The sequence below is a fragment of the Saccopteryx bilineata genome, chromosome 8, assembly GCF_036850765.1.
Source record: "Saccopteryx bilineata isolate mSacBil1 chromosome 8, mSacBil1_pri_phased_curated, whole genome shotgun sequence".
Classification (NCBI taxonomy): domain Eukaryota; kingdom Metazoa; phylum Chordata; class Mammalia; order Chiroptera; family Emballonuridae; genus Saccopteryx; species Saccopteryx bilineata.
In genome coordinates, this window is record NC_089497.1 from 19,863,008 (window position 1) to 19,889,632 (window position 26,625).

Here is a 26,625-nt window from a genome sequence, read left to right on the forward strand (position 1 = left end):
CCACAGAACATAGTTTATGAAAAACTGGGCTAGACTCAGAGGAAGAAAGGGTGAAAATCAGTGGAAAAAAATATCAATAGCTTACAATATGCAGATGACACCATTTTATTCATGGGAAGTAGTAATAATCAGAAACAACTTCTGGTGAAAGTAAAAAAAGAAAGTGCTAAAGCAGCACTGCATTTGAAGAGCAACACAACGGACATCATGATTTCTGAAGCCATACCCATTTTTATCATAGATAATGAAGAGGTTGCATTTATCAAAGATGTTTTTATCTTGGTTCAGTCATCAACGTAAATGAAGACTGCAGCTAAGAAATTAACAGATGGCTGAAACTTGGAAGGGCAGCAATGCAATAATAAGAAAGATCATCAAGAGCAAAGATGTGTCACTAAAGACAAAAGCTAAGATCATGCACATCCTGTATTCCCTGTTACTATGTTGGATGCCAAAACTGAACAGTGAAGAAGGCTGATAAGAAAACAATTGACTCACTTAACATACGATGTTGGAGAAGAGCCCTACAGAGACCCTGGATCATCAGGTCAACGAACAAGTGTGTTCTAGAGCAAAATAAGCCTAAAACATTGTCAGGGGCAAAAATAGCAAAAAAAAAAAAAACACTATTGCTATCTTATTAGGGGCATATAATGAAAAGGTAAGAGTCTCTGGGAAAAACAGTTCTGTTTGGGAAAATAGAGGCAGCAGGAAAAGAAGAAGAACAAATATGAAATGGATTACTCCATAAAAGAAGCAATAAACAAGAGTCTACAGGAGCTGATCAGGGCTATTAAGAACAACACATCATGGGGCATTCATAAGGTCACCAGGAGTTGACTTGGCATGTAACACACACAATCATATTATTTATTTATTTATTTTTGTTACCTTTGCTTTTGGTATTAAATTCAAAAATTCATTGCCAAGATTAATGACAAGGAGCTTGCTGCTTACGTTTTCTTCTAGGAGTCTGATGGTTTCAAATCTTACATTCAGCTCTTTAATTTATTCTGAGATAATATTTGTGTATGGTGTAAGATAAGGGTCAGTTTTATTCTTTTGCAGATGGCTGCCTAACTTTCCAACACCATTTATTTAAGACTGCTCTTTTTCTGTTGTGTTGTCTTGGCTTCTTTGTGAAAAATTAACCAATTATATGGGAACCATATGTGCATGGGTTTATTTTTGGGTTCTCTATTTTATTATATTGATCTGTAATTCTATATTTATGCCAATACTATACTGCTTTACTTGCTGTAGGTTTGTAATATAGTTTAAAACTATAAAATGTGATTCCTATAGACTTTTTTATTCCTCAAAATTGCTTGATTATTAAGGGTCTTTTGTGGTTCTGTGCAAATTTTAGGATTGTTGTTTTGTTCCTTAAAAAAAAAAAGCTAATGGGACCCTAGCCAGTTAGCTCAGTTGATAAAGAGTATCAGTCTGGAATGACAAGATTCTGGGTTTAATCCCCAGTCAGGACACCCATGAGAAACAACCAAAGAATGCATGACTGAGTGAAACAACAAATGAATGCTTCTCTTTCCCATGCCCTTTCTCTTCCTTCCTCTCTGTAGCTCTCTAAAAATCCATAAAAATTAAGCCCTCGCTGGATAGTTTGGTTGACTGTAGTGTTGTCTGGAGTGCAGAGATTGCCAGTTCAATTCTCCAGTCAGGGCACAAGTACCAGAGCAGCTCAATGTTCCTGTCTCTTTCTCTCAAAAAACAAAAATGAAAAACCAAAACAAACAAAAAAGAACACCATTGAAATTTTGAACAAGAATACATTGAATTTGTAGATTATTTTGGGTAATATGGACATCTTAACAATATTAATTTTTCCAATTCATGGGCATGAAATATCTTGTGACTTGTGTGTCCCCTTTAATTTAATTTGTTTTCATCAATGTCTTACAGTTTTTTGCTCTTTAATTAATTTTCTTCCTAAATATGTTATTCTTTCAATTCAGTTGTAAATGGAATGGTTTTTCTTCTTTATTTCTTTATTTTTTTGGTAGTTTGATGCTACTGTATAGAAATCTAATAATCGTGTATTAGTTTTGTTTACTGCAACTTTATTAAATTTATTTTAACAGTTTTTTTTGTAAAGTCTGTAGGATTTTCTATAGGTACCACGTCACCCACAAACAGTGAAAGATTTACTTTTTTCTTACTGAGTTGGATGCCTTTCATTTATTTTTCTTGCTTAGTTGCTGTGGCTAGGACATCAAGTACAGTTTTGAATAATAGTGGCCAGAGGCAAAGGTTGCAGTAAGAGTAATATGTGAATTTGGTCAAAAGGTACAAACTTCCAGTTATAAGATAAATAAGTTCTGGGGATGTAATGTGCAACAAATGACTATAATTAACAATACTGTATTGTATATATATTTGAAAGTTGCTAACAGAGTGATTTCAGAAATTCTCATCACACAAAAATTTCTAACTATGTGAGGTTATGACTGTTAACTAAACTTACTGTGCTAATTACTGTGCAATATGTACATGTATCAAATCATTATGTTAGACACCTTAAGCTAATATAGCATTATATGTTAATTACAACTCAATAAAACTAGGGGCAAGGATTTACTGTTTGTAAAAATCTTTAGAGAAATGAGAAAATCAGGAGAGATAAGGGGGAGTAGCTTTAGGTGGTTTCTGGCAACCCTATGTTACATTGGTGGCCCTAGTGCAAAGATATTATTCCAGGTACTTCTTGCAAAAGCTGCTCCAATAGCCCAAGGACACTCCTCCAAAGACTAACAAGTATGGATCATTCACTGCAAAATCAGTGCTACAGGACCTGCTATATATCAGTGACCCTTATAATGATTCAACAAATTAGTGCATGTCTGCTTAGTTAAGCAGAATAGAATTAAATTACAGTTCCATGCCTTTAAATCTTCTGAGTGTGTACAAGATGATTCTTTGGGAACCTTATAGAAGTAAGCACATGGTATGCACAAAATGGGTGTTAAAATTGATACATTGGTTCATTTATTTAATTCACAAAATTTGTAACATTTCTTATTTTTTTCTATCTATGTCTATGTCTAAATATAATAGGCCAGAACCTGTTTTGTGGACGAAGGATGGTGGAGAATTACCAGATCCTGACCGCATGGTTGTGAGTGGTAGGGAGCTAAACATTCTTTTCCTGAACAAAACGGATAACGGTACATATCGATGCGAAGCCACAAACACTATTGGCCAAAGCAGCGCAGAGTATGTTCTCATTGTACACGGTGAGTGCCTTTTTGATATAATTATATGTAAAAGAGTAAATCGCTTAAAAAATTGTTTAAATTTTTAGAATAATAGAATTGAAAAGGATTTATTTTTCTTTCAGAAGGACTCATAAGTATAAATATCTCCAAGATTTACTTTTAATATGTTCCAAGTCAAACTCATAAAAATAAAAATAAAAGTTACACTAAAATAAAAATTATTTTTGTGACAAGTTTTCTTCATTATAAATATATAATTTTGGGTGTTGACTATTAATTATATTAATGTGTTTTGAATTTTAAAAATAACTATTTTTATTTATAAATCAGAATCATGAAAAGTATATTCTCCTTAAGCTACTTTGGATGTATTGTCATAAAAATATATTTACAATAACTATAATTGGTGTCACAAAGACTGATAGCATGTCAGTTAGATGCAGCAGAGATGCACAATATTAATGATACAGCGTTAATATCTTATGAACAGTTATTTGAAACACCCACAGATATTTCTTTTTCCTCTCCACAATCTCACAACTTGAGTATATGTGACAAAATAGAAGAAAGAAATACCAATACACAAGATTAAAAAGTATGTTTTTTCCCCAACCACAAAAAAGCCACAATGTGCTGTTTATAAGGTAACACTAACAGATGGAGATAACTTTTATGAAACTGAGAAATATTGCAATCTCAGTCAGGTTTCTTTATTGCAGGACTATGCAGAGTTTATTTTATATACCAAAGTACTTTGTGAATCACCAAGAGGGAGAAGCATTAGAGAATGTAACATTTTCCTCATATATTTCAACAAGGAAAACTTTTCTAAGACTAGTATTGTGTTCTACACAATATTACAGCATTCCAAATAAGTATAGGAAAAAACATATGGCTGTCACCAATCCAGTGATTCTTAGAAATCATAAAGAGGGTACATTTATTTTATATATATTCCCATAAATCTAATTACAGAATACTGTAAGAAGCATGGGTGAGTTCCAAAAAAAGAATTTAGGAGATAAAATCTAATTGTTTGCAAAGAGATTTAAATTACGGGGGAAATATCAGTTGTGCTTTTCCCCAGGTATTTATGTTGCTATAATACAGGTCAAAATTGAATTAAAAAATAATATACTAATTCAATATTCTACTTTCAAATTACTTTAGTGTATACAATCTCTCAATTCTAAAACCACTTTGCTATGAAAGGCAAATGAAGGCTCTCAGTGAATAGACTCTCCATATAACAAACATCTTGGAGATCGTAAAGCTCAGAGATTAATATCTAGCATATTATGAATTGTGCAAATTTCAACCTTAGAGAAAGATGAGCCTCATCAAATTAGACTGATACATTGGGCTTAATGTGGCAAACCCCTGTAAGACACACCTCTGCCAGCCTTACTGCCAAAAAGAATGGAACAAGCACTGGGTGTATCAAGAAAATCAATTAGCTCCTTAGAGCAGAGTCTGAGAGTAGCTTCCCATTCGTGCTGACCTGGACAAGTAGATCATGCAATCGTGTAAAGAAAGTTTAGTCTGATTCAACCTGAACTTTCTAAGTGCTTCTCTCACTTGACAGTTTCTGGGAACCTTGGGGGGCAATGTTGTATAGCATGTCCTGTGTCGAAAGCAATGTGACATTAAAAATATGGAGAATTAGAAGGGAGTAACAGAAAATAACATACTTAAATGAAAAGAATATCATTTTTTTTAAGTAATTCAAGTGGGGAAAATTCTTATGTTTTCCCAGTGTTTGCAAGCTAGCTAACAGCATGACTTCCTAAGTAGCCAAGCTGCATTTAGGTAGTTGGCAGTTGACATATTTCTAGTAAATACTTCCCTAAGCACTTGTAAGAAGTCATTTTTGGCTTCGCTTTTTGAACTACAGTTCATCAAAAGCACCCCATAGATTAATACTATTCATGCTACTATGTAAATGCTGTGAAGTTCAACAGTACTTTACCTAGGATTATTGACACAAGTAATGAAAGGCTCGATGAAACAGGGAAACCATATTATACTGTTCTTAAAAGGGTTCCAATTGGGTTCATTACAAAATAAAGGTGTTTTTTTTCACCCCTTTTGCACACACATTATAATATTTCATTAGTCCCTGGTTTTATAAACATAGAAAGCTACTCTCCTCTGTTAATAGTTTGGCTGTTTCAAAACCTTACCAAAATGATGAAAATTGAGTGGCATTCCGATCTATAATGAATGCTGTCTGCGTTTTCAGAATGAAGTGATAAGTGATCATTTGTGAGAACTTCACCCTGTTATCTTTTACACCAAGGTTGATTTGACATTAGCTGTGAGAATTTACTACAGCTCTGGCCCAGAAGGGCCATTCGTGAGCTGAGACTGTGTCTTTGTATCACATTTGCCTAGGCTCTATTAACTGTTAACTAGATAGAGGTCTGAGCACTTTCTTGTGAAATCATCTGCTATATAGATGCCACTTTAATGGTTAGATTTTTTTCTATAGGTGTTAGTGGAAGTTCCTTACTTATATGTTATTGCACTTAATTGTTAACAACACTGATATTTTGTTTTTGGACACTGGAAGGCCCCCCCCTTCCTAATTATACTTTAGCAAATTTCAGCATTAGAACTATAGATGTTAATTTGAAACTGCCAGTAAAAAATTCACCCTTCATACAAGGCCTAAGAAATTTGAGCATACAAATACTTGTAGGATAAAACATTATACTTATGAAATATTTGCATTGTCGAAATTGCTTTGGAAAAGAAAGTAGCATTTTTTTATTAACAAACTCAGCAATGAAAAACATGATAGTCATAGTTTACCATTAATTTCTGTGAGCACAGTAGTTTTTTTGTTCTTGTTGTTATTTTTGCTTATGTATAGAAACATGGAAGTTATTCTCAAGTTATTATTAGATCCTGCTATTTATTTAGAATGGCTGATTACTTCCATATTAATGGTCTTATGATATGTTGTTTCATTGCTGGTTTTACTATTTGTAGAACTCAGATCAAGAGAAAAAAATCCATTAATTTGCCAAATAGATATTTAGCATTTATCCACTGACTATAAAGGTACTGTATGAGTAAGGTCAGTAGAGTTTATTATGGAAAATGAGTTAAGCATTCAAGTAATTATAATACAAAAGTAGAGGAGCTATATAGAAGAATGGCCATACAATTATGTAGATTTTCAAAGTCAATAAGAACATGGTCTAAGTGTCTGGATTTTTTAGAAAATAGTAATAATGCTCCTGAATTATTCATAAGTTAATGGTACATATCATAAATGAAAGTACCCAACACAGTATCAGGCACAGATATATGACAAATTAGGCTATTATTATTGCACTCTTACTAGTAGCCTTATGATATCAAGAGCAATATCAATTTGGTGCTTTGACATGAAACTTACTCAAGTATAGAATAAAATTTACTGCCCAAACTCTTCCCTGAATGGTACCCAAAGCATAAATTAGGCTATCTCTATTGAAGAACAAGAAAATTCTAACTCCTTGCTAACTCAGCAATAGAAAACTTAAAAAATTTAACAGTATGGCAAATTAGCAACATACATTGAGAAGGATAAGAGTTAAAATCACCCTGTTTCTCTGATGCAACATCAAATTCAGAGGACTTAGATAAAACATCTTCTCCCCACGCAAAAACTATCAGGGTTTGTATCTCTCAGTATAGAGAACACAGCAGGTACCTATTTATCACACAAGGGATGGCTGCAGAGAATGACAAATGACCTTAGGCTAATCTTACTTTCTGCTTGTAAGCAATTCCAGGGCTCATATTTATTTGTCATCACCTGATTAAACAATATTATTTTGAAAGTGTCAGAAACATATATAGCACTTGGGAAGTTTTGAGAAAATATCTATGAAGAGTATGAAATATAAATGACCATATTCCCATTACATTCTAAACATCTGCTTCTCAACTTTCCTAATGACTTTTGTCAACCTTCACACTCGTTCTAGAGGGGATTATAGCCACTCTTCAACATATGAAAGGAAGGCGGACACAGTTGCTGGAACTCTTTAGCATGACCTCCAGCCTCAAAGCCCTCCCTGGAATTCAGGGAGAAACAAAGTAATGCAAGTAAAAAAAAAAAAAAATGAACAGCGTGTTTCTTCTCCCAGTAGCTACACTACTATGAAAGGCCCAGGTTATAGAAGAAAGTAACAGGCAGTTCAATTAGACCTTCTGTGGAGAACCCACTTCATTTAGAACCCTGATCAGGATGGTCCCAGGCAGACATAACAGAGTTGAAATGCACTTTTCTCCTTCTCTCTACAAATTTGCTCTAATACCAGAGTAACCCTTATATAAGATTTGAGATTGTTTTGCCACTGCTCTAACTTATTCCATTACTTTATTTCCTTCTTGTATAAATATACTTTTTATAGTTTTGGGTTTTTTTTTTTTGGTTTTTTGGTTTTTTTCAGAGACAGAGAGAGTCAGAGAGAGGGATAGATAGGAGCAGACAGACAGGAACAGAGAGACATGAGAAGCATCAATCATTAGTTTTTCATTGCGACACCTTAGTTGTTCATTGATTACTTTTTCATATGTGCCTTTATCATGGGGCTACAGCAGACTGAGTAACCCCTTGCTCAAGCCAGCGACCTTGGGTCCAAGCTGGTGAGCTCTGCTCAAACCAGATGAGCCCACGCTCAAGCTGAAGACCTCGGGGTCTCGAACCTGGGTCCTCCGCATCACAGTCCGATGCACTATACACTGCGCCACCGCCTGGTCAGGCTGAATATACTTTTATAACAATTCATAACTTCTTCATCTTAACTCTTATTATTATTATTTGAAATGAAATTGGTCACCATGCCCCTTGCCACATTTTTACTTTATGCATGTACATTTTGCATTTTTAGTAAATTTTATTTTTGTGAACTTAGAAAAACAAGTAAAATTTTCCATACCTAGTATTATCATAGTAGAAAATAAAGCAGAATAAAGAGGTTGTTTATATTTCTGTTCTGCTAGTTTACTGGCAGTTGCTGATTTGGTATCCCTAAAATATCATGATGCGATTCGCTTTATTTTTTCATCTATCTATTGAAATGTATTCTGATGAATAATTTGCAATATTGCTTTTTTGTTTGTTTGTTTATAGAAAAATTTACCTGCAAATAACACATATATTGATTAGGATTCATCACACTCTATTGTTATAGTAAGAACCATTACAAAAAGATTGTTTCAGATTTTTAATTTTAATAATAAAAAAGAATATACCTTGTAGCAATGTCTATGTGTTTTGGACTAGTGAAAGGTATCAAGGTATTAAATCTGCCTTCCCAGTTTTAAAGAATTGATACAACTGCTATTTTCATTTCACTCTGCTTTTATTGTTAATAATAAATGTCAAAAATACTCAGGGACAGAAAGTTATACACTGAGATATTACAGACTCCTTCAGCAAGTCAAGCTTCCAAGTTTTGTGGCTTATTTACTATAAGTAAATGCAACTTCACTTTCTTTCTTCAGTGCTAATTTGCCATTTTAGTTGATTTGCTTACTATAAGACAGAGCTAATTGAATAATGGCAGGTAGCCTTTCTTTCAGCTTACCAAACACTTCTAAGCCATCTGGGGTCTCTTTTAAATAATTAACTAGTGTACAAAATATAAATTGAATTGCCTTAGGGATTTTAGTACCTGATCCTAAATTTAGCAAAAATGATTCATATATGTGTAGGTGAATGCAGTAATGACTCTGAAGTATAATAAAATAATATCCTAAATTTGTTTTTACATTGACTTTACCCTAGAATTAAGTAAGCATGATTATAATTCATATTTTCTACTCTTAGAGTATATATCTTGCATGTTCATGTGATGATTATCAATGATGCCAAAGTTAATGAGGACTTTCATTCCGTTATAATGAAAAAATATACTCTGTGCATCATAATAAACATGTAGACCAAAACGTTGGCAGTCACGTATACATTTATTATTGCAATTATCTAGCCATGCAACATTTAGAAACATTGAGAGGCTGCTCCACTGTTTTGCTTGGTTGTTCTGTTAAGAAAGGTGATACAGGGCATTATGATGGAAGCAAGACAACACATCTTTCATGGTCAGATGTGTGGGTAGCGGGCAGGAAAGAGAAGCCTGGATTATGAACAGATCTAGAGCCTAGCAAACATTAAAAGGAATTCAGCTAAAATCTGTTTCCTCACATGGAAATAGACTTACCAGTTGGTAAACTAACCCTGTGTACTCATAATGAGCATTTTTCCTTTGGAGAAGCTGTCTTAGAAGCCTAGGTGGAAAAATAGACGGAGTAGGGAGAAAAGGATAGAAAAACATCCTTACGGACAACAAACAGTGCTCTAATGCAGTGGTCCCCAACCTTTTTTGGGCCACGGACCCGTTTAATATCAGAAAATATTTTCACGGACCGGCCTTTAGGGTGGGATGGATAAATGTATCACGTGACCAAGACAAGCATCAAGAGTGAGTCTTAGACAGATGTAACAGAGGGAATCTGGTCATTTTTTAAAAATAAAACATCGTTCAGACTTAAATATAAATAAAACGGAAATAATGTAAGTTATTTATTCTTTCTCTACGAACTGGTACCAAATGGCCCATGGACCAGTACCGGTACGTGGCCTGGGGGTTGGGGACCACTGCTCTAATAGAAGAGCCCCATGATTGCTGCTCTCATCTCCAGTTGAAACTTTCCAGACAGTAAACAAGTTGGACGAGTCAGAAAACAGCACCTTCTTTAATAGTTGAGAGAAAACACATTACTTCTGGACATTATTACACAGAGATTTCCATGATGCCCGTGGGGAAGGAGTACCTCTGGCTGAATGAACACATTGCTCTGCAGAGAGAAGTGGAATGGGGTCACATAGTGGAGAGAGGAGCACTGTTTTCCTTCGAAAGCAGTTTTGAAGGTGTGTGTGTGCGCAAGCATACTCAGCGGAGTTTAGCACTTCTTTGTTTTAAGATGAGCATGAAGTGGATAAATTAAGGTTTCACCGTGCAGGGTAGAAATTCTGTTCACAGACAGCACTCTGTAGTAAATGTTTCTGTGACATTGAGATGGACTACTGAGGAAACATCCGCGAGGAAAAGCTCTCTCATTCCTGCTTGAAGGCAGGAAAGAGTCCAACACTCAGTAACTTCAATATGTTAATTACTTTGTCTTTCACGATTTATAAATAATCTGTTCTCTCAATAGCAGTGAAGTAAACAGAAGGGTAGAACCCATGGCCCTCAGGCTTTCTAGATTTTTTTTATGTGCCAATAAGCTATATTGTAACTTGACAAAAAAGTACAGAGCTCTCCCACCGACACAACTATCATTCATTCATTGGAGAATTCAAGCGACAGTGGTTCATGGAGGACATTTTGGGCATCTGTCTTCAGAAACAAAGTCACACCTAACTGGATGATACAGATTTTACACAAAACTTGTTTTGTGGCTTCTTACAATGTAATTTTTACAAACATTGCAACAGCATAAATTATGATTTTATTACAAAATCTAAAATTCATTCTTTATTTCTCTCTACCATTCTCTATCATTCATCAACAAATTTTTGGACACTATTTCCAAACCAGGCCCCCAATAATAACCACTTCTTTCCACCATCCTTTCAATCTGAGGCTATTTAAAGATTCTTGAGTGGGTTTCCTGCTTCCGTGCTTCTAGCGCTCCAATCTATTTCCCACACAGATAAAATATATAAATATTTTAAATGTGTATTTTTTCATATCTTTTCTCCATTTAAATTTCTCCACAGGCGTTTTATCACACTTAGTATAAAACCCGAATCTTTGTTGCCATAACTCACCAAACCCAGCACAGTATGCTACCAGCCTATATCTCTGACATCTCATTACTTTCTATGAAGTCACTAATGTTTCCCTGGTCCTCTTTCAACTTCTCTAAGACGTCGAGCTGATTCTCTTTCAATTTTTTAATATTTATTTTTATTGATTTTAGAGAGAGAGAAGTAGAAAGAGAGAGAGAGAGAGAAAGAGAGAGAAACATCAAGCTGTTCTTGTATGTGGTCTGACTGGGGATTGAACCTGCAACCTCTGAGCTTCAGGAAGATGCTTTAACCAGCCAAGCTATCTGACCAGGGCCAAGTTTTTCTCTTTTTAGAGAGGCATCTGCCTAGAATGTTTGTCCAGGAAGTATAAGGAATGTCATGAATGCTGCTTTTTACAACTCTTTTTATCATACAGATTTCGTATTACTCAATCCTTTTCAGAGAGGCCACTTTTGTCCATTCTAATCTAAATTAACCCCAGTCATATATCATTTCATTTTAATTTTCAGAAGGGAATTGCATTATGTGGTATTTTAATTATTTGTATTTTTATTTTATATATATATGTATATTTATATGCTTATAGTATGTATCTGTATATTATGTTCAACCAGTAGATTATGACTTCCTTGAAATAAGAGATCTTATACATATTGTTTATCTCTTCATCTCTCTCTTAAGACTGCCTTCTTCCCTGGCCAGTTGGCTCAGCAGTAGAGCATTGGCCTGGCATGCGGAAGTCCCAGGTTTGATTCCCAGCCAGGGCACACAGGATAAGTGACCATCTGCTTTTTCACCCTTTCCTCTCTCCCTGCTCTCTCTCTTTCCCTCCCACAGTCATGGCTTGGTTGGAGCAATTTATCCCCCTCCCACCAGGCTCTGAGGATGGCTCCATGGCCTCTCCTCAGATGATAAAATAGCTCTTGGTTGCGAGCAATGGAGCAACGCCCAAGATGGGCAGAGCATTGCCCCATAGTGGGCTTGCCAAGTGGGTCCTGGCTGGAGCGCATGCAGAAGTCTGTCCCTCTGCCTCTCTGCCTCTCACCAAAAAAACAAACAAAAAACAAAACAAAATCAGACTGTACCTTCTAAATAATAAGCAATTAATTTATATTTCTTTAATGATTAGATTTCTTTGTCTCTCTCTTTTCAAAAAAGAAACTTTAGTAAAATAATATATGTATGTATGATATATGCATACATATACCATAACCACATGCACACATATAGACTTATATACATATATGTATATGTGTGTTTACACAGACTGCCTTAACTTCTGAGTAAAATCAGCATGATTGATATTCATTCATTGATCACCAAAATCAAGGCTTTTAATTTCCATATTATATTAGAAAAAGAAACCAGATATATTTGCTTGGCAATTCATATATAAATTGTAATTTATAGAGTTAAGCAATACACAATATGAATACTGCATATAGAAAAATTAAAATATCTAATGTTAATCTTTGACTTCATATGTGTTTATTTGCAAAATTCTATAATTATTGCTAACTAAAAGTTGACCTTTTTTTTGGAACACTAGATCTCTTATAGAGATAACATTTATATCTAGCCAAATAAAAAATTTCACTGAATCATGTCCTGAAAACCTCCATCACAATGTTATACTTGCCAATATTTACTATTGCAGGAAATCTTTCTTGAGAATCTACTATGTTCAAAGTGTCAGACCAGGCACTGTGGCTCCTATAAGAAAGAAATAACCACTATCAATCATCCCTGAATTCCTTAGTAAAAATAAAACAGTGGAGTGTTTTTACTTGTTTCACCATGATGCAATTTCAGAGATGTTGTCAAGGTCTCCTCATTAATTGTGATATTCCACAATCAGAAATATGTTACTTTGGTTGAAATGTTCGCTTCTTTTATTAAGATCATAATTTAAATGTAAATACAGGTTTAGTATAATTAGGAGATTATCGGTTTGTACAGCTAAATCCTATGCAGGAGTCATTTCTTTAAATAACCTTTTCTAAGGTTAAGAAAAGCTTGCTATGCATGAGGACTCTATATATTAGGGATTTAGGTGATGGGTGATACTGAAAGTGGAGTTTTATAGGTGCTCATTTTTATTTAAATAAGCTTTAATATTATAGTATCAAATATATCTGGATTCATTTTATTACCTTTAAAAATTGTCATATAAGAAATGTGACCATTAGAATTCACTAAAATCAGTGCACTGTATTAACTTATAGTTTAACACCAACATTTTAAAAATTGTAAATCTTTGGTAGCATAGTGAAGTAGCACAATATGAAATATCATATGAGCTTACTTTATTGCATTTTTTCTTTTTAATTAAGTGAGAAGTGGGAAGGAAGAGAGTCAGACTCCTGCATGCACCCCAACTGGGATCCACCTGGCAAGCCCCTTATGGGGCAACGCTCTGCCCATCTTGTGCCATTGCTCAGCAACCAAGCTATTTTAATGCTTGAGGTGAGGCCATGGAGCCATCGTCAGCACCCAAGGCCAACTTGCTTGAATAAGCCAGGGCTGCAGGAGAGGGAGAGAGAGACAGAGAAAGAAGGGGTAGGGGTGGAGAAGCAGATGGTCACCTCTCCTGTGTGCCCTGACCAGAAATCAAACCTGGGACTGCCACACACTAGGCTGATGTTCTACCACTGAGCCAACCAGATAGGGCCACATTTTTTACATGTGAACCAACACTGTTAAAGGCTATTTGCATCTCCTAAAATCACACAAAAATGTTTGCATTTACAAGTTTTCTTGAGTAAAAGTATTTTTCTTTCAGAATATTAACTGTGATCCATCACTAATTTAGAACCTGGTACACAACATTTATTTAAATGGCCAGGTTTAAACTCTTCATTTTTAAGATGAGACAGTATAGGTGGGTAGAAGTTTAATTGTATTCAAATAGTCTCTTTGCTGTATTATCACAAACCTAGAAAAAAAATTCAAATATATGGGTTTCTCAATCAGTGTTTTTTCTAATATATTACACTTCCTCTTGCGTATATTCACATTTGAGTTTTTCTTTTAATGTCTAACAGTCCTATTCTGACCTAGGAAACTGACAAACTAACAAAACTTAAAGTATTTGATCCAATTATCTGATTTACTTTTTGGTAAAGTATTTTTAGGAGAGAGCTCGCAATTTTAAAGTGGATGGAGCTCAATAATGTAGGCCCCTTCACTTCAAAGGCATTTTTTTTTTTTCTACTTTAAATTTCTCTTTGCTTTTCTCAGTTTGGAATGTAAAGGAGCATTTTAAAAGAAAATAACGCGTACTTTTTTTTTTTTCAAATAACAGACTGATTTTTTTCATAAACTTTTCTTGTAATTACATAGGACTGTTGGTTACCACCTACAGTTTAAAATTGCAGCACTTTTCATTTTCAAGAATAGCATTTTTTTTTTATTGTAAAAGGATTCCATTTAGTATGGGAAGCCAGTGGAAATTATCAGAGGGATGAAAAGGGATTTATTTAAATCTGATTTTTTAAAAGGGTTCCTTTCTGTGAAGCAGATGAGGTTACCACATAGCACGTGAGGAAGAGGCATCGCTGGCAGGTTGGGGCCTTGTCAACCTGGTGCTTGTCATTTAATAGGAGCCTTGGTGCTGTTCTCCATTCTTACACTGCAATCCGCATAGCCTGCTACACGTAGCTGAGCATAATGGGAACAGAAAGATGTCCTCTGCGCAGGCAAATAAGCAAATACAGTAAACTTTTTCTCTTATAATTTCTTCCAATGACAGTGCAATTACCAGTAAAAACGTTGAGGATGCCCTATTATTTTTAAGGCTAGGAAAATGTGAATAGCTTCTATCCAAAAGATACTTTTTTTTTTTAACTTAATACTTCTAATATACATTGAGTTCTGTCCCTTCTGTATCTCCAACTAATAATCCTTGGTTTGGATTCACTCTTGATTATCCTGGGACCACCCTGGGGAGTTATTGACATAAAGTAGTAAGTAAGCAGACATACGGAGTTCCGACTAAAGGGCAATTTTTTTTTCTCCCTATTGAACACTAGTTTGGGAAAGAAACAAGCGCTAAAGCTTCTGAGACACTTTAGACTTAATTTTGCTTCAAAAATCCATTCTGAATGGGCCAGAATGCCATTTTTAAAAAGAGAAACTGCTACAAAACAAAAACAGGTTGACAAGTTGAAATTATTGTGCACCGCATTTGTAGAGAACAGAACATACCTTTAACCTGAAAAGCTCGTTATTAGAAAAAAGGTGCTGTACCACTCTTCAATTTATTGTACACAGTGCTTGTTGGAACTGATTTCATTTTGACAAGGTTATAGAGGATCTGTTGTGCTCTAATTAGCTCCAATGACAAAATGTGGTTACATATTTTTGAATTCCTCCATTAGGATTGGGTAAAAGGGGCACTTTCCTATTACTTTGAATGTGATGTGATGATTTGGAGCTTAAACACTTTTAAATTATTGGAAAACTGCATTCAGAATATGGGCTTTCAGGCCTGGCCGGTTGGTTCAGTGGTAGAGCATCGGCCTGGCATGCAGGAGTCCCGGGTCCGATTTCCAGCCAGGGCACACAGGAGAAGCACCCATCTGCTTCTCAAGTCCTCCCCCTCTCCTTCCTCTCTGTCTCTCTCTTCCCCTCCCACAGCCAAGGCTCCATTGGAGCAAAGTTGGCCTGGGCGCTGAGGATGGCTCTGTGGCCTCTGCCTCAGGCACTAGAATGGCTCTGGTCGCCGAGCAATGCCCCAGATGGGCAGAGCATCACCCCCTGGTGAGTGTGCCGGCTGGATCCCGGTCAGGTGCTGTGGGAGTCTGTCTGCCTTCCCGTTTCCAGCTTCAGAATAATGCAAAAAAAAAAAAAAAAAAAAGAATATGAGCTTTCAATATGCTGCATTTTAATTTTCTAATAATTATTTAAATTTGAAGATTCTAAGCAGGAATTGCTAAAAACTATCTCCTATATCATAAAAGAAAGGGGAGAAGTATTTTTTTTTTTACAAATACTAACCATGTTTAAGGTTCAAATGCTGATTCATGTTATTAAAAATGATAGTTTCCTATCTACTGGCATCATTGTCATTATCACCAGAGGAATCTTTATTTATAAACCTCAGTCAAATTCAAAACATAGAACAAGTTATCCTAAGAAGTACAGAAGTATTGTATAACGTGGAGTCTCTGTTCTCTGTTTTCTTATCATCTTGTTGATTCATAGAAAAAAAAATACAAGTAATTTATTTTAAGTGCCAAATGCAAGTGACAGCCTTTCACTTTTCAACCACTGATTTCATGAAGAGCTTTGATATGTAGTCCATGTATGATGAACTTTATTATTAATAGGAATTAGAATTGTAGGGTGTAGTTGATTATGTAAATTAGAGAAAAATGTATATGTTACCATCCCACATGTATTATGTAATACACACAATCCACTGGGAAGGAGAAGCAAAAAGGTGTGGAGCTAGTGGGAGGCAAATAATTCAGGTGTGGTTTCCCATATATAGTAAGGTGTCGTGAAGTTAAGCATCATTGTCATGGGGGCCCAGAGGACTGGTAAAAATGTGAGGAAAGTAGTAAATAAATTCAAAAGCATGATGACTATTCAGAAAGAAGGGAAATCAGTTCGTATATTGTTGGTCAAGGATTTCCTCACAGAACAGGTTGTAATCAGGCTGAAACTTAAGAGTAACATTTTATTATTAAGTACATCAAGAAAAAAAGGAGCCTGACCTGTCGTGGCGCAGTGGATAAAGCGTCGACCTGAAAATGCTGAGGTCACCGGTTCGAAACCCTGGGCTTGCCTGGTCAAGGCACATATGGGAGTTGATGCTTCCAGCTCCTCCCCCCTTCTCTCTCTCTGTCTCTCTCTCTTCTCTCTCCCTCTCTGTTTCTCTCTCTCCCTCTCTCTCTCTCCTCTCTAAAAATGAATAAATAAAAAATTAAAATTAAAAAAGAAAAAAGGAGCTATTTTAAGATGGGGATTGGGTGATCCCAAAGCAAAGTGATATTTTTAATACCAAAGACACTGATTTATAAAGACAGAACTTACAGTTTATTGGAAAGAGATATACATAAATATCATAGTGTTATACTATGTAATAACCATGTGTAGGGTTTGTGCAAAGTGCTTAAAAATATATTGAAGGAAGATATTAACTCTTTGGAATACTGGAGGTGATTTACAAATGAGATCACATTTAAACTGAACTTAAAAGACAGACAAGAAAGAGAAAACTTATGATATGTCATGAAATAGGATGTGGCTATGAGAATATGACTGACAGGAGAACAAAGTTTAATCTGAAATTTGGGAAAAGCACTGTGTCAAGGTCAGATGTCTTCCTGTGTGCTGGGCTTCGGCTGCTTTGTTCCTGTTAACTCAGCACTGGCAGAAATAAAGAAGGCCGCTCATATATGCTCTGAGAAACTCTAGCCCTGTTGTTTCAGAAAATTTAACATTGTGGTGCCTCAAAACAGTGGTGGGTGCTGTTTGAAGTTCAAATCAGAGTCATGCGGGTTGAGCAGGACAGATGATGAACTGATAAGTTTATCATTAACAAAGTTGAACCATGGTTCCTGGACACAGATTTTAATTTCCTGATTCAACAACTTTGTTGTATGAGCTGAAATTGTGCTTCTTCAAGTGATTAGATTCTTACAGAAGTAATTCATCCTATTTACATTACTTTATTTGTAACCGAACTTTTAATCACACGAATAATTTTTGCAGTCTACATAGACTTTGTCTGCACTACTATGCAATTGTATAATTGACTAGATTTAGGGTTTTGTCTGACATTATTGAATTAATCTTGAATTTTGCTTTTACATGAGAACAGTACTTTATATATATGATACAAGTAAAATGAAAAGTATAATTTAATATGTCACACTTCATTTAAGATAAAACTATAAGCAACTATTATTATGTCTTCTTGATACTTTTACTTTTCTTAGTCTCATCAATAAAATGCTCATACTTTTTCTTTAAAGATAATCCCTAAATTACTATAGCTATATATAATTCAAATTACTATAGAAATGTATATACCTAATATATATGTACATATTTTCAGTAATAAAACATGGACCTCTGTGAATTTATTTTAATATCCTTTTATAATCATAAATTCATTTCATCGTTTTATCTGTTTTAGTATATAGTTAAAAATTTCTCCCTTAAGAGTTAATTTACTAACAAATATTTTAAAGCAATCAAAATTATATATACATAGTGATAAAAATTTTTAACAATTGTAATATAACATTTGAACAATTCCTAATTAATTAAAATACATTTTAATTCTGATTTGGAACAACTACATTTCTCTTGTTAGGATTTAAATTATATATAAATAATTTTACCATATTTACTAATTTCTCTGATCAGATCTAGACAACAAAAATCTAATTATTTTCACTTCCTACAATACCTTTTTTATTCATTAAACATTTTGTTAATTAATAACTTTTTATATATATTATAATATCTGATAATATATAGACTCTTTCTAAAATAAATCAGGATTCATTATTAACTATCTTAGTTGATATAAAATAAGGAAAAAATAAACAAATAAGACCCAAATTATGTTTTTTGGTTAAACTAAAACCAAAATAAAATAAAATCTGTTATTTGTGTTCCAATTCTTAAGAATCAACTAGTTTTAAATGGTTGCTTTTAAGATCCAATGGAGTCATTCTAACCCATTGTCTGATAGCAAATCCCTAATATTGTATAATCTGTAGTAAGCTTGCTAATATTTTATTTACATGGAGTTTTAAAGAACAAATATTGTATATTCTTGTATTTGATAGCCCTGGAAGATATTTTTCTTTGCACTAATTAAATACATATATTTTGAGATCCTAATGTGTAAACAAACAGATGAAGTATTATTTTCAATTTTAGATACCTGTGAAAGTTAGAAACTCACTTAAAAATTTGACAAAACATGTTTTAATTTTGGCCTTCCTAAACTATTTAGAAAAGCTTACTGCGAAAATAAGAAACTGTTATAAAAATTAGTAAATGAGACGTGTATGTGTACATATACATAATATTTATTCATCTACAGTGTTAAAGTTAGTTCTACTTTATGATCATGGTAATCTCACGCCAGGCAATACCTATTTTCCCTAGTGATTAATGTAGCAACATTGAGTTTTCCGGAAGGTTATTTTTTTAATTTGACAGGCCAGGAAGCACTTTCTATGTTGAAAACGAGGTGTAAACATCAATACCTGAGATAAGCTAGTGGTCACATGCTGTTTGCTATTTCTGCAGTGTAGATAATCAGCAGGTTGAAGTCTGAGAATCCAGTAGGGTGGGCTATTTTTCAGAAGTCAAGCACTAGAAAATTTTTGGTGTGACTCAAAAGACTTTAAGAGAAAGACTGACAGGAAGGCTTTTAATAGCAAAATAATCTGTCAAACACTCTGAATATATTGGGGCTGTGTGGCAACATGCAAAATCAACCCCTAGCATAGTAATTAAATATAATTTGGGAACTGTTTTTAAATTCCTTACTGTGTAAATTATATGCCTATCCACTTGAGACAAGACTTGACTCTCTAAGGATCTTACTGAAGTTCTCACAGCTTGACACTGACTATATTGTCTCAATATTCTCTTTGCTGCTCTTCAAATTTTCAGCTTGTTTTAGGTGAAAGGAAGGAAGATTTTTGTGTTAAAACTCTGAGCTATTCTTTCTATTTATTATGTTCTCTATATTTGGATTTATCGTTAACTTTTGGCAACTTCTACTAATTATGGGTTAGGGGTTAAATGTTATGCTTCAAGTACATGTTCAATAACCTATCCTAGGTATGCCAAATAAAATAAATAATAAACTTTTCAGAATATTGGGTTTCATGCTAGTTGACTCAATACTTGTTAAAGACTCCTAGGTACTGCAAATTTGTTAGAAGGCGTTACCAGCTAACCAGGGTAAGAATCACAAAACTCTAAGCTGTATATTTAACATCATTTGTGGGAAAAGGAAAAACAAAGTAATAATAATAACAATTAGCTTCATCCTTTTTGTTTCTAAAGATTTTTCTCACCATATATCCTATCATTAAGTTTTCTTAAATGAAAAAAAAATCTAAAAGCACTTAACATGCATATATACTCATTCATCGTTAACATTTCTTTAACCTTATTTGGTGGTGTTATCTGTTTTTATTTCACTTGTGTTGTTTCTTTGTTTACTTCTTTGACAAAGCATGTCATTTTTTTTTTTGTTTTAGCTTTATGTACTTTGCTACTGCATGTCAAACTTTTTAAATGACTCGGCGAACACATGAATTCTTGTCATTTTAAATTTCACTCTGAAGATGGCGAACAATCTGTTTGTTCTCAAATATTGCTCCAAGTTTTTACTTTCGTAGAGGAGCACGAAAAGAAAGTGAATCAAAAAATGACAAGAACGGTGAGGTACAGCCAGCTTTGTACCTTATAATCCGTTTAAGCTTGTTCAAGTTAAACCTAAGTAAGATCTATGTATTTATAATTTGAATCATTTGTGTTTCTCTTTTGTTTGCATGATATGATTTTGTTTTATATTTTCTTTTCCACTCACCAGATGTTCCCAACACTTTGCTTCCCACTACTATCATCCCCTCCCTTACCACTGCAACAGTCACAACCACTGTAGCCATAGCAACCAGCCCAACCACATCTGCAACAACCAACAGCATGAGAGGTACAGTATGCTTCTTTGTTATGGCCTAGAAACACATCAAATGGAGCTTTCAAGGTTTTTTTTGTTTTTTTTTTTAAGGGTAGAAAAATTGAGATCCAATTTCTTCTTAATCATAAGAACTAATTAAATTACTTAAATTACTATAAGTTAAGGTTGATTGAAATAGGATATAAGACAAATGACATGTTATACATTTTTAGTGTCACTTATGACTATGATGAAAATATTCCAGAGTATAAGTTTAAAAATATATGGAATTCTAAATATTGAGCAATTTAATATGTGAACATGGAATACTAATTTTTTTTACCTTGTCTTTTAAATTCTAATAAAGAAATAAGATGTTCAAGGATGCAGAGATAGCTTTTACTTCTTTAAGATTCTAATTTAATGTTATGAGTTCTTATTTCTCTGCAACCAGATTTAAATACCCAGTGTTGAATTGGTTCTAAAATTGACATAATTCATAATTTGTTATAAACTATATAAAAACATAGAACTGTTCAGTAAATAATCTATATATTATCCTAAAATGATTTGCTGAATGAATCCACTTAGTCTGACAGAATGTTCTAAAATCAAATATTCCAGAGTTGTCCAAAATGATAGGAATTGATAATGGCTCCATGAGTCATTTCTGGCATCAGTTTACTTATTTATTTATTTATTTTTAAATTTATTATTATTATAGTTTTATTCAGTGAGGGGCAGGGAGGAAGAGGCAAACTCCCACATGTACCCCAACCAGAATCCACCTGGCAAGCCCACTAAGGGGTGAAGCTCTGACCATCTGGGGCTTTGTTCCATTGCTGAGCAACCAAGTTCTTCTTAGCACCTGAGGCAGAGGGTATGAAGCCATCCCCAGTTCCCAGTGCCAGCTTGCTCCAGTTGAGCTATGGCTGCAGGAAGGGAAAAGAAAGAAAGAGAAAAGCAAGAGGGGGAAGGGTGGAGATGCAGATGAACACTTTTCCCGTGTGCCTTGACTGGGAATCAAACCCGGGACATCCACATGCCGGGCTGATGCTCTACCACTGAGCCAACAGGCCAGGGTCTTTATCAGTTTATTAATAAGCATTTTGCCTCAAGGAAAGCAACATTTAAAGATATGAAAGTAATATTTAAGGACTGGTTAATCTTTTTACTAACCAGTTAAAAGAATAATTACATATGGTTCAAAAATGTAAAAATTATTATTGAGCAGTCATAAAGTAATTATTAGATGATTAATAGTTGTTTGAGTATATAACAGAAAAACACATTGTAAACTTTATTTCTGCATAAGCAATATTCAGAGAAAATTTTTCTTATTTAAGTCTGTCTTTTTCTAATTCTCATATGTGTTTTGTGTCATGATGGCTATACTAATATGTGTTAAACTTAACAATTTAACTTGAAATTATTAGGACTTTGCATTAATATATATATAATTAATGTTTTACCAATGGCAAGCTTAAAATTGTTTTTCTTCATTTATAAAGATTGTTCAATTATACTATTTTTCTTGAAATTTTTATTAATTCTCAAAGTTAAATTGCGTTTCTGGCTTTTACTTTACAGTTATCATAAGATTCTTCTCTTGTTTCAAAATATTTTTATTTTACAATTACTTTCTAATAATCATTCAAATGTTATACAGTGTATAGGATTGATAGCTAAAGTTTGATAGTAGCATTAAGGATCTCTCAAAATACCTAGGCTTGTTTTAGGACTACTAAATAAATTGTATTTGAGTTAAATCTACAAGTGGGAAGAGTTTAAAGTTCTTTCTCATTGCAATTTACATTAAAATGAGATGAAAATAATAAAGATGGAGAAAAAGGTAAATAAGACTTTCTGAAATTATATAAAGTACAAGATATCTAAAGTTATACTTTGCTTTAATTTATCATTTTTGAAGATGTTTACAAACAAAAATTTAAATGAAATGTAATTATTCTATGCTAACAAATCTCAGTGATAATATTATGTTCCAATTGATAGAAAAGGAGAGAGAAATCTTGATTCAAAATTTTATTTTGAAGACCTCCTTATAGACTATAATCAGTGATGCATTCCTTCTTCAACAAATATTTATTGAAGACCTGTTATATATACATATATATATCATATGTGTGTGTGTGTGTGTGTGTGTGTGTGTGTATGGAACTGTGTCTGGTCCTAAAATTACAGAAATTAAAGGTGTTGCATCTAAAATCATTAACAATTAAATTAATGCATTTTGCCAAAAAATAACCAGTGTTTTTTAATTAGAAAACTATTTATATTCTTTATTCTGCAGTACATACATATATATATGATGTATATATATATGATGTATATACTATATGATATATATAACTAAGATAAAAGTGTTTTATTTTAATATGAAGTGTTTAACAACATTCTTTTATAATAGTTCACATGTATCTTGATATGTTACCTATAATTTTAACCAGCCTGTTAAAATGAAAGCAATATTATATTTTTTTCAAGTAAGTTCTCTTACTTATATGTTTCCTAAGATGTTTTATAAACTTTATATCTATGAACTATATACATGGATTTTAAAAGTGCTAAAAGAATTAATCTCCTTCATATGAACACACAAATAAACCTCAAAGAAACACACACACACACACACATACACACATTTGCTCTCTTTTTACTAACCAGTTAAAAGAATATTTTTCAAATGGCAACAATGTTTATGGAAAGACATGTTAGTCAACCCATATTTTCTATTTTCTATAGAAAAAAATAATAATGCTGACATTGAATGTTAGTTGAAGGCTTATTTTTCCTTCCTATCTTCAACAATTAAGGACTGAGGAAAGTCACCAAGGTCATTTGCGTGATTAATGCCTTCGTTCATAACTGAAGGAGCGGAAGATTCAGTCAGTACCTCAATATTGTTATGAAGTTTCTACTCATCCCTTCTAAGTTACTATATAATTTTCCCTTATTTGTGTATTACTTATTAAATTAAAGTTTTCAGATGCAATTATATTTTAAATGGAATTTATTTATTTTAAATTAGTGAAAGATGTTTCAAAAATACGGTTTAAAAGGTAGATATCATAATAAGAATATATTTATTAAGAAAAGCTAAGAATGAAAGAGAACTAAATAGTTTCAGCTTGCAGATTTTTTTTAAAAGTTTACATTTTGTCACTTTCTCTCATTCAATAATCTGAAGTATACTAACTATAATTAATTTTCCTGTCTGTCTAATTAATGACCACACATGAATCACTGCTCATGTCCCCATTGGCACTCTCACATCACTCTAACTATTGCTGAGTTTTCCTCCCTAAGATATGATGAACAGCAATTTAAAATGAACTTATGAAATCATAGCTATGGCTATATTATAAATCAGGATGAAATAGAGCAAAGGAAACTACTCAAATTGTCACTCATAACCTAGAGAATTTGCACATCTCTTCAGTTAATACATGACATGGATCCCTTGTTAGAGGAAGATCTTCAACCATATGAAAGAAAAGCTAGCAATTAGCAGTATCTAGTTAAAACAAGGTGTGAGAATACAGGAAAATGAGCAAACATGAGCAGTCCTGGGAAAGACAGAGAGTGAGCCCTGGAGACATCTTTGGTTGTGAAGTTTTGGTTTATCTGTATACAGAGTCTTGGGTCTTGGACAGTGAATGAAACTGAGCCTCAGCAGTTTCATTATAAATATGATAAACACTTAATAGAAGCACTTAATTCCCAGGTCCTCTTGACTGTTGTCTACCAAGTAGAGTTCTGGAAACATAATCAACACTTAGTGTATGACAAGATATCTTTCAGTCCTTTTTTGTAGAACAAATGTGTTTACATGTAGTTGGATCATACAATTAATGAAGCGGTATATTTTTCTACAGTAATTATAGTTTTAATTCTGGCAGAATCCTTTGGTGTTAGTGTACTGATCACCACTTAATTACAAGCTTATATTAATTGATTACATAAAATAGATAAAAGATGTTATTAGAGTACATGGAACTTTATCCATCCATCTTTGAATTCAACAGCAGTTTATAAACTTTCCGTGTTATAGTATTCTTGATATATATTATGTCAGTTTATCACATATATATAATATATAATAAAATATGAAAATTTTATAGATCTCTTCACAATTTTTATTACAAAAGATGATTGCTACAACATATTTTAATTTCTGCCTTTGGAAACTACAGGCATTTGAGACTAGCAGTCTAATTAGCCCAGTATTCAATTTAGAAGGCATATGTACACCTGCTTATAAATGTTTGTGGAGTATTACTAGGTCACTGTGATAAATTTTAATGAGTTAAATATGATCATTTATAAAATTGTATCAAGTGACCTAATGTGATTTTTAGTATTAATATTATTTTAGCATGGTGCGTTTAATTTGAAAACATTTTTTATTTTTATCATATTGTACTATATTCACTTCATAATAACTGTCATAATCTAGGAATCTTTAACAGTACCCTCATTTTCTAGATGATAAAATAGGTATTAAAAATTAAGGAAACATATGAACTACATAGTCATATATATCAATGGCTATGTCTATTTTTCATGATTTTAATTATGATTTACAATTCTAACTTTTATATTTATCAGGACAGAAAAATTAAACTCTTAATTGCTCTCTGTTTTAATTTCTGCAAGACTGTAAATTCCCTAAATGTAATAGATATAAAGAGATAACTATTAATATTTTCAAATACTTCATGCATTTCAATAATTCAGATGCGAGGGGAATCCTAAAAGTGACGATGAAATTATTTATATAACCTTTGTAAAAATCCAAATGAATCATTGCATCAAATATAAACTTGGTTTCACATTGGACTTTGAAATGGTAAAAAGAACTTTATATTAATAAAATTACATAACTTATGTAGTAATCTAAACCAATTTATAAGTTATAATGAGGTTAATCACAATGGAACCTTATTCAGAATGGTACTGTAAAACAAAACCAAAGAAACTTTTTTTTAATTTAGAAATTAACCATTATCAGACATCTGCAACCAAAGCAATAATGACTAACCTCATAAAATTTAGGAACAAATGCTTTTGTGTTGGTCCAAAGCTATTGATAATGATGTCCTTGGTTAGTAATGCCCGAGATACTCACCTAGGCTTCTATTACTTGTAGGAGATCCAAAACCATTTCCTTCACTGGAGCCAATATTATGGCTGAACCAGCCCTTGTGATTCTTATTATGATTACAGGATGCACGTCAGCAAGAACCCATCAAGGAACATTGATGAACAAAATTTATTACTCACCAGTATTGGAGAACCACACAGTAAGGAGATAGGTAGAAAGAGAGAGATCAAGCAAGTGCACAGACCTGGGACTCTGTCTTTATTAGGGTCCAAGGGTGGAGCGTTTAGAGTTTTGTGGGTTCACTTTTTACGGGCAAATTTAAAGCGAAAGAATAAGATCAGGAATTAAGGTGCAGGAAGGGAGGAGTGAAGTTACTCAAAGGCATCAGACTTTCTGACGACTGAACTTCACAGGTGGGGCAGTCTAGTCTTTCTTTGTCTGGTTATTTTGCCTGTCGCTGTATCTCACTGCTGGCAATTCTTATTCAGCATGAATGTCTTTTGAAATGGATTCCTTGTCAAGCAAAAGATTGTTTTTGAGCACTTATACTACAGGGACTCAATTCTTCACAATTAAATCACACAGTAATATTGTTAGTTAAGTTACAAAATGTAATATTAAATAAAATATTTAAAAGCATCCATGTATTGTAGAAAAAGATGAATTATAGCATATATCTAAAATGAATCCAGCTTGTCTAGAATTCTAGGGCCACAATTTTTAGCTCATATGCTGCTATAGTAGTTTTAAATCATGTGAATCATAAAATTTAATTACTTAACTGTAA

At 33.4% G+C, this 26,625-nt stretch overlaps 1 protein-coding gene across 3 annotated transcripts in view; it reads left to right on the plus strand.

Annotated features, from left to right (window-relative positions):
* CADM2 (cell adhesion molecule 2) overlaps positions 1-26,625 on the plus strand; it is a 1,158,136-nt gene that overhangs the window by 1,031,890 nt on the left and 99,621 nt on the right. For 2 of the 3 annotated variants that reach the window (XM_066241147.1, XM_066241149.1), the window contains 2 exons: positions 3,073-3,251; positions 20,627-20,746. In XM_066241147.1, coding sequence (XP_066097244.1) covers positions 3,073-3,251; positions 20,627-20,746 — 299 coding nt within the window. The remainder of the gene's footprint in view (positions 1-3,072; positions 3,252-20,626; positions 20,747-26,625) is intronic. The other variant, XM_066241150.1, reaches the window with a different exon arrangement.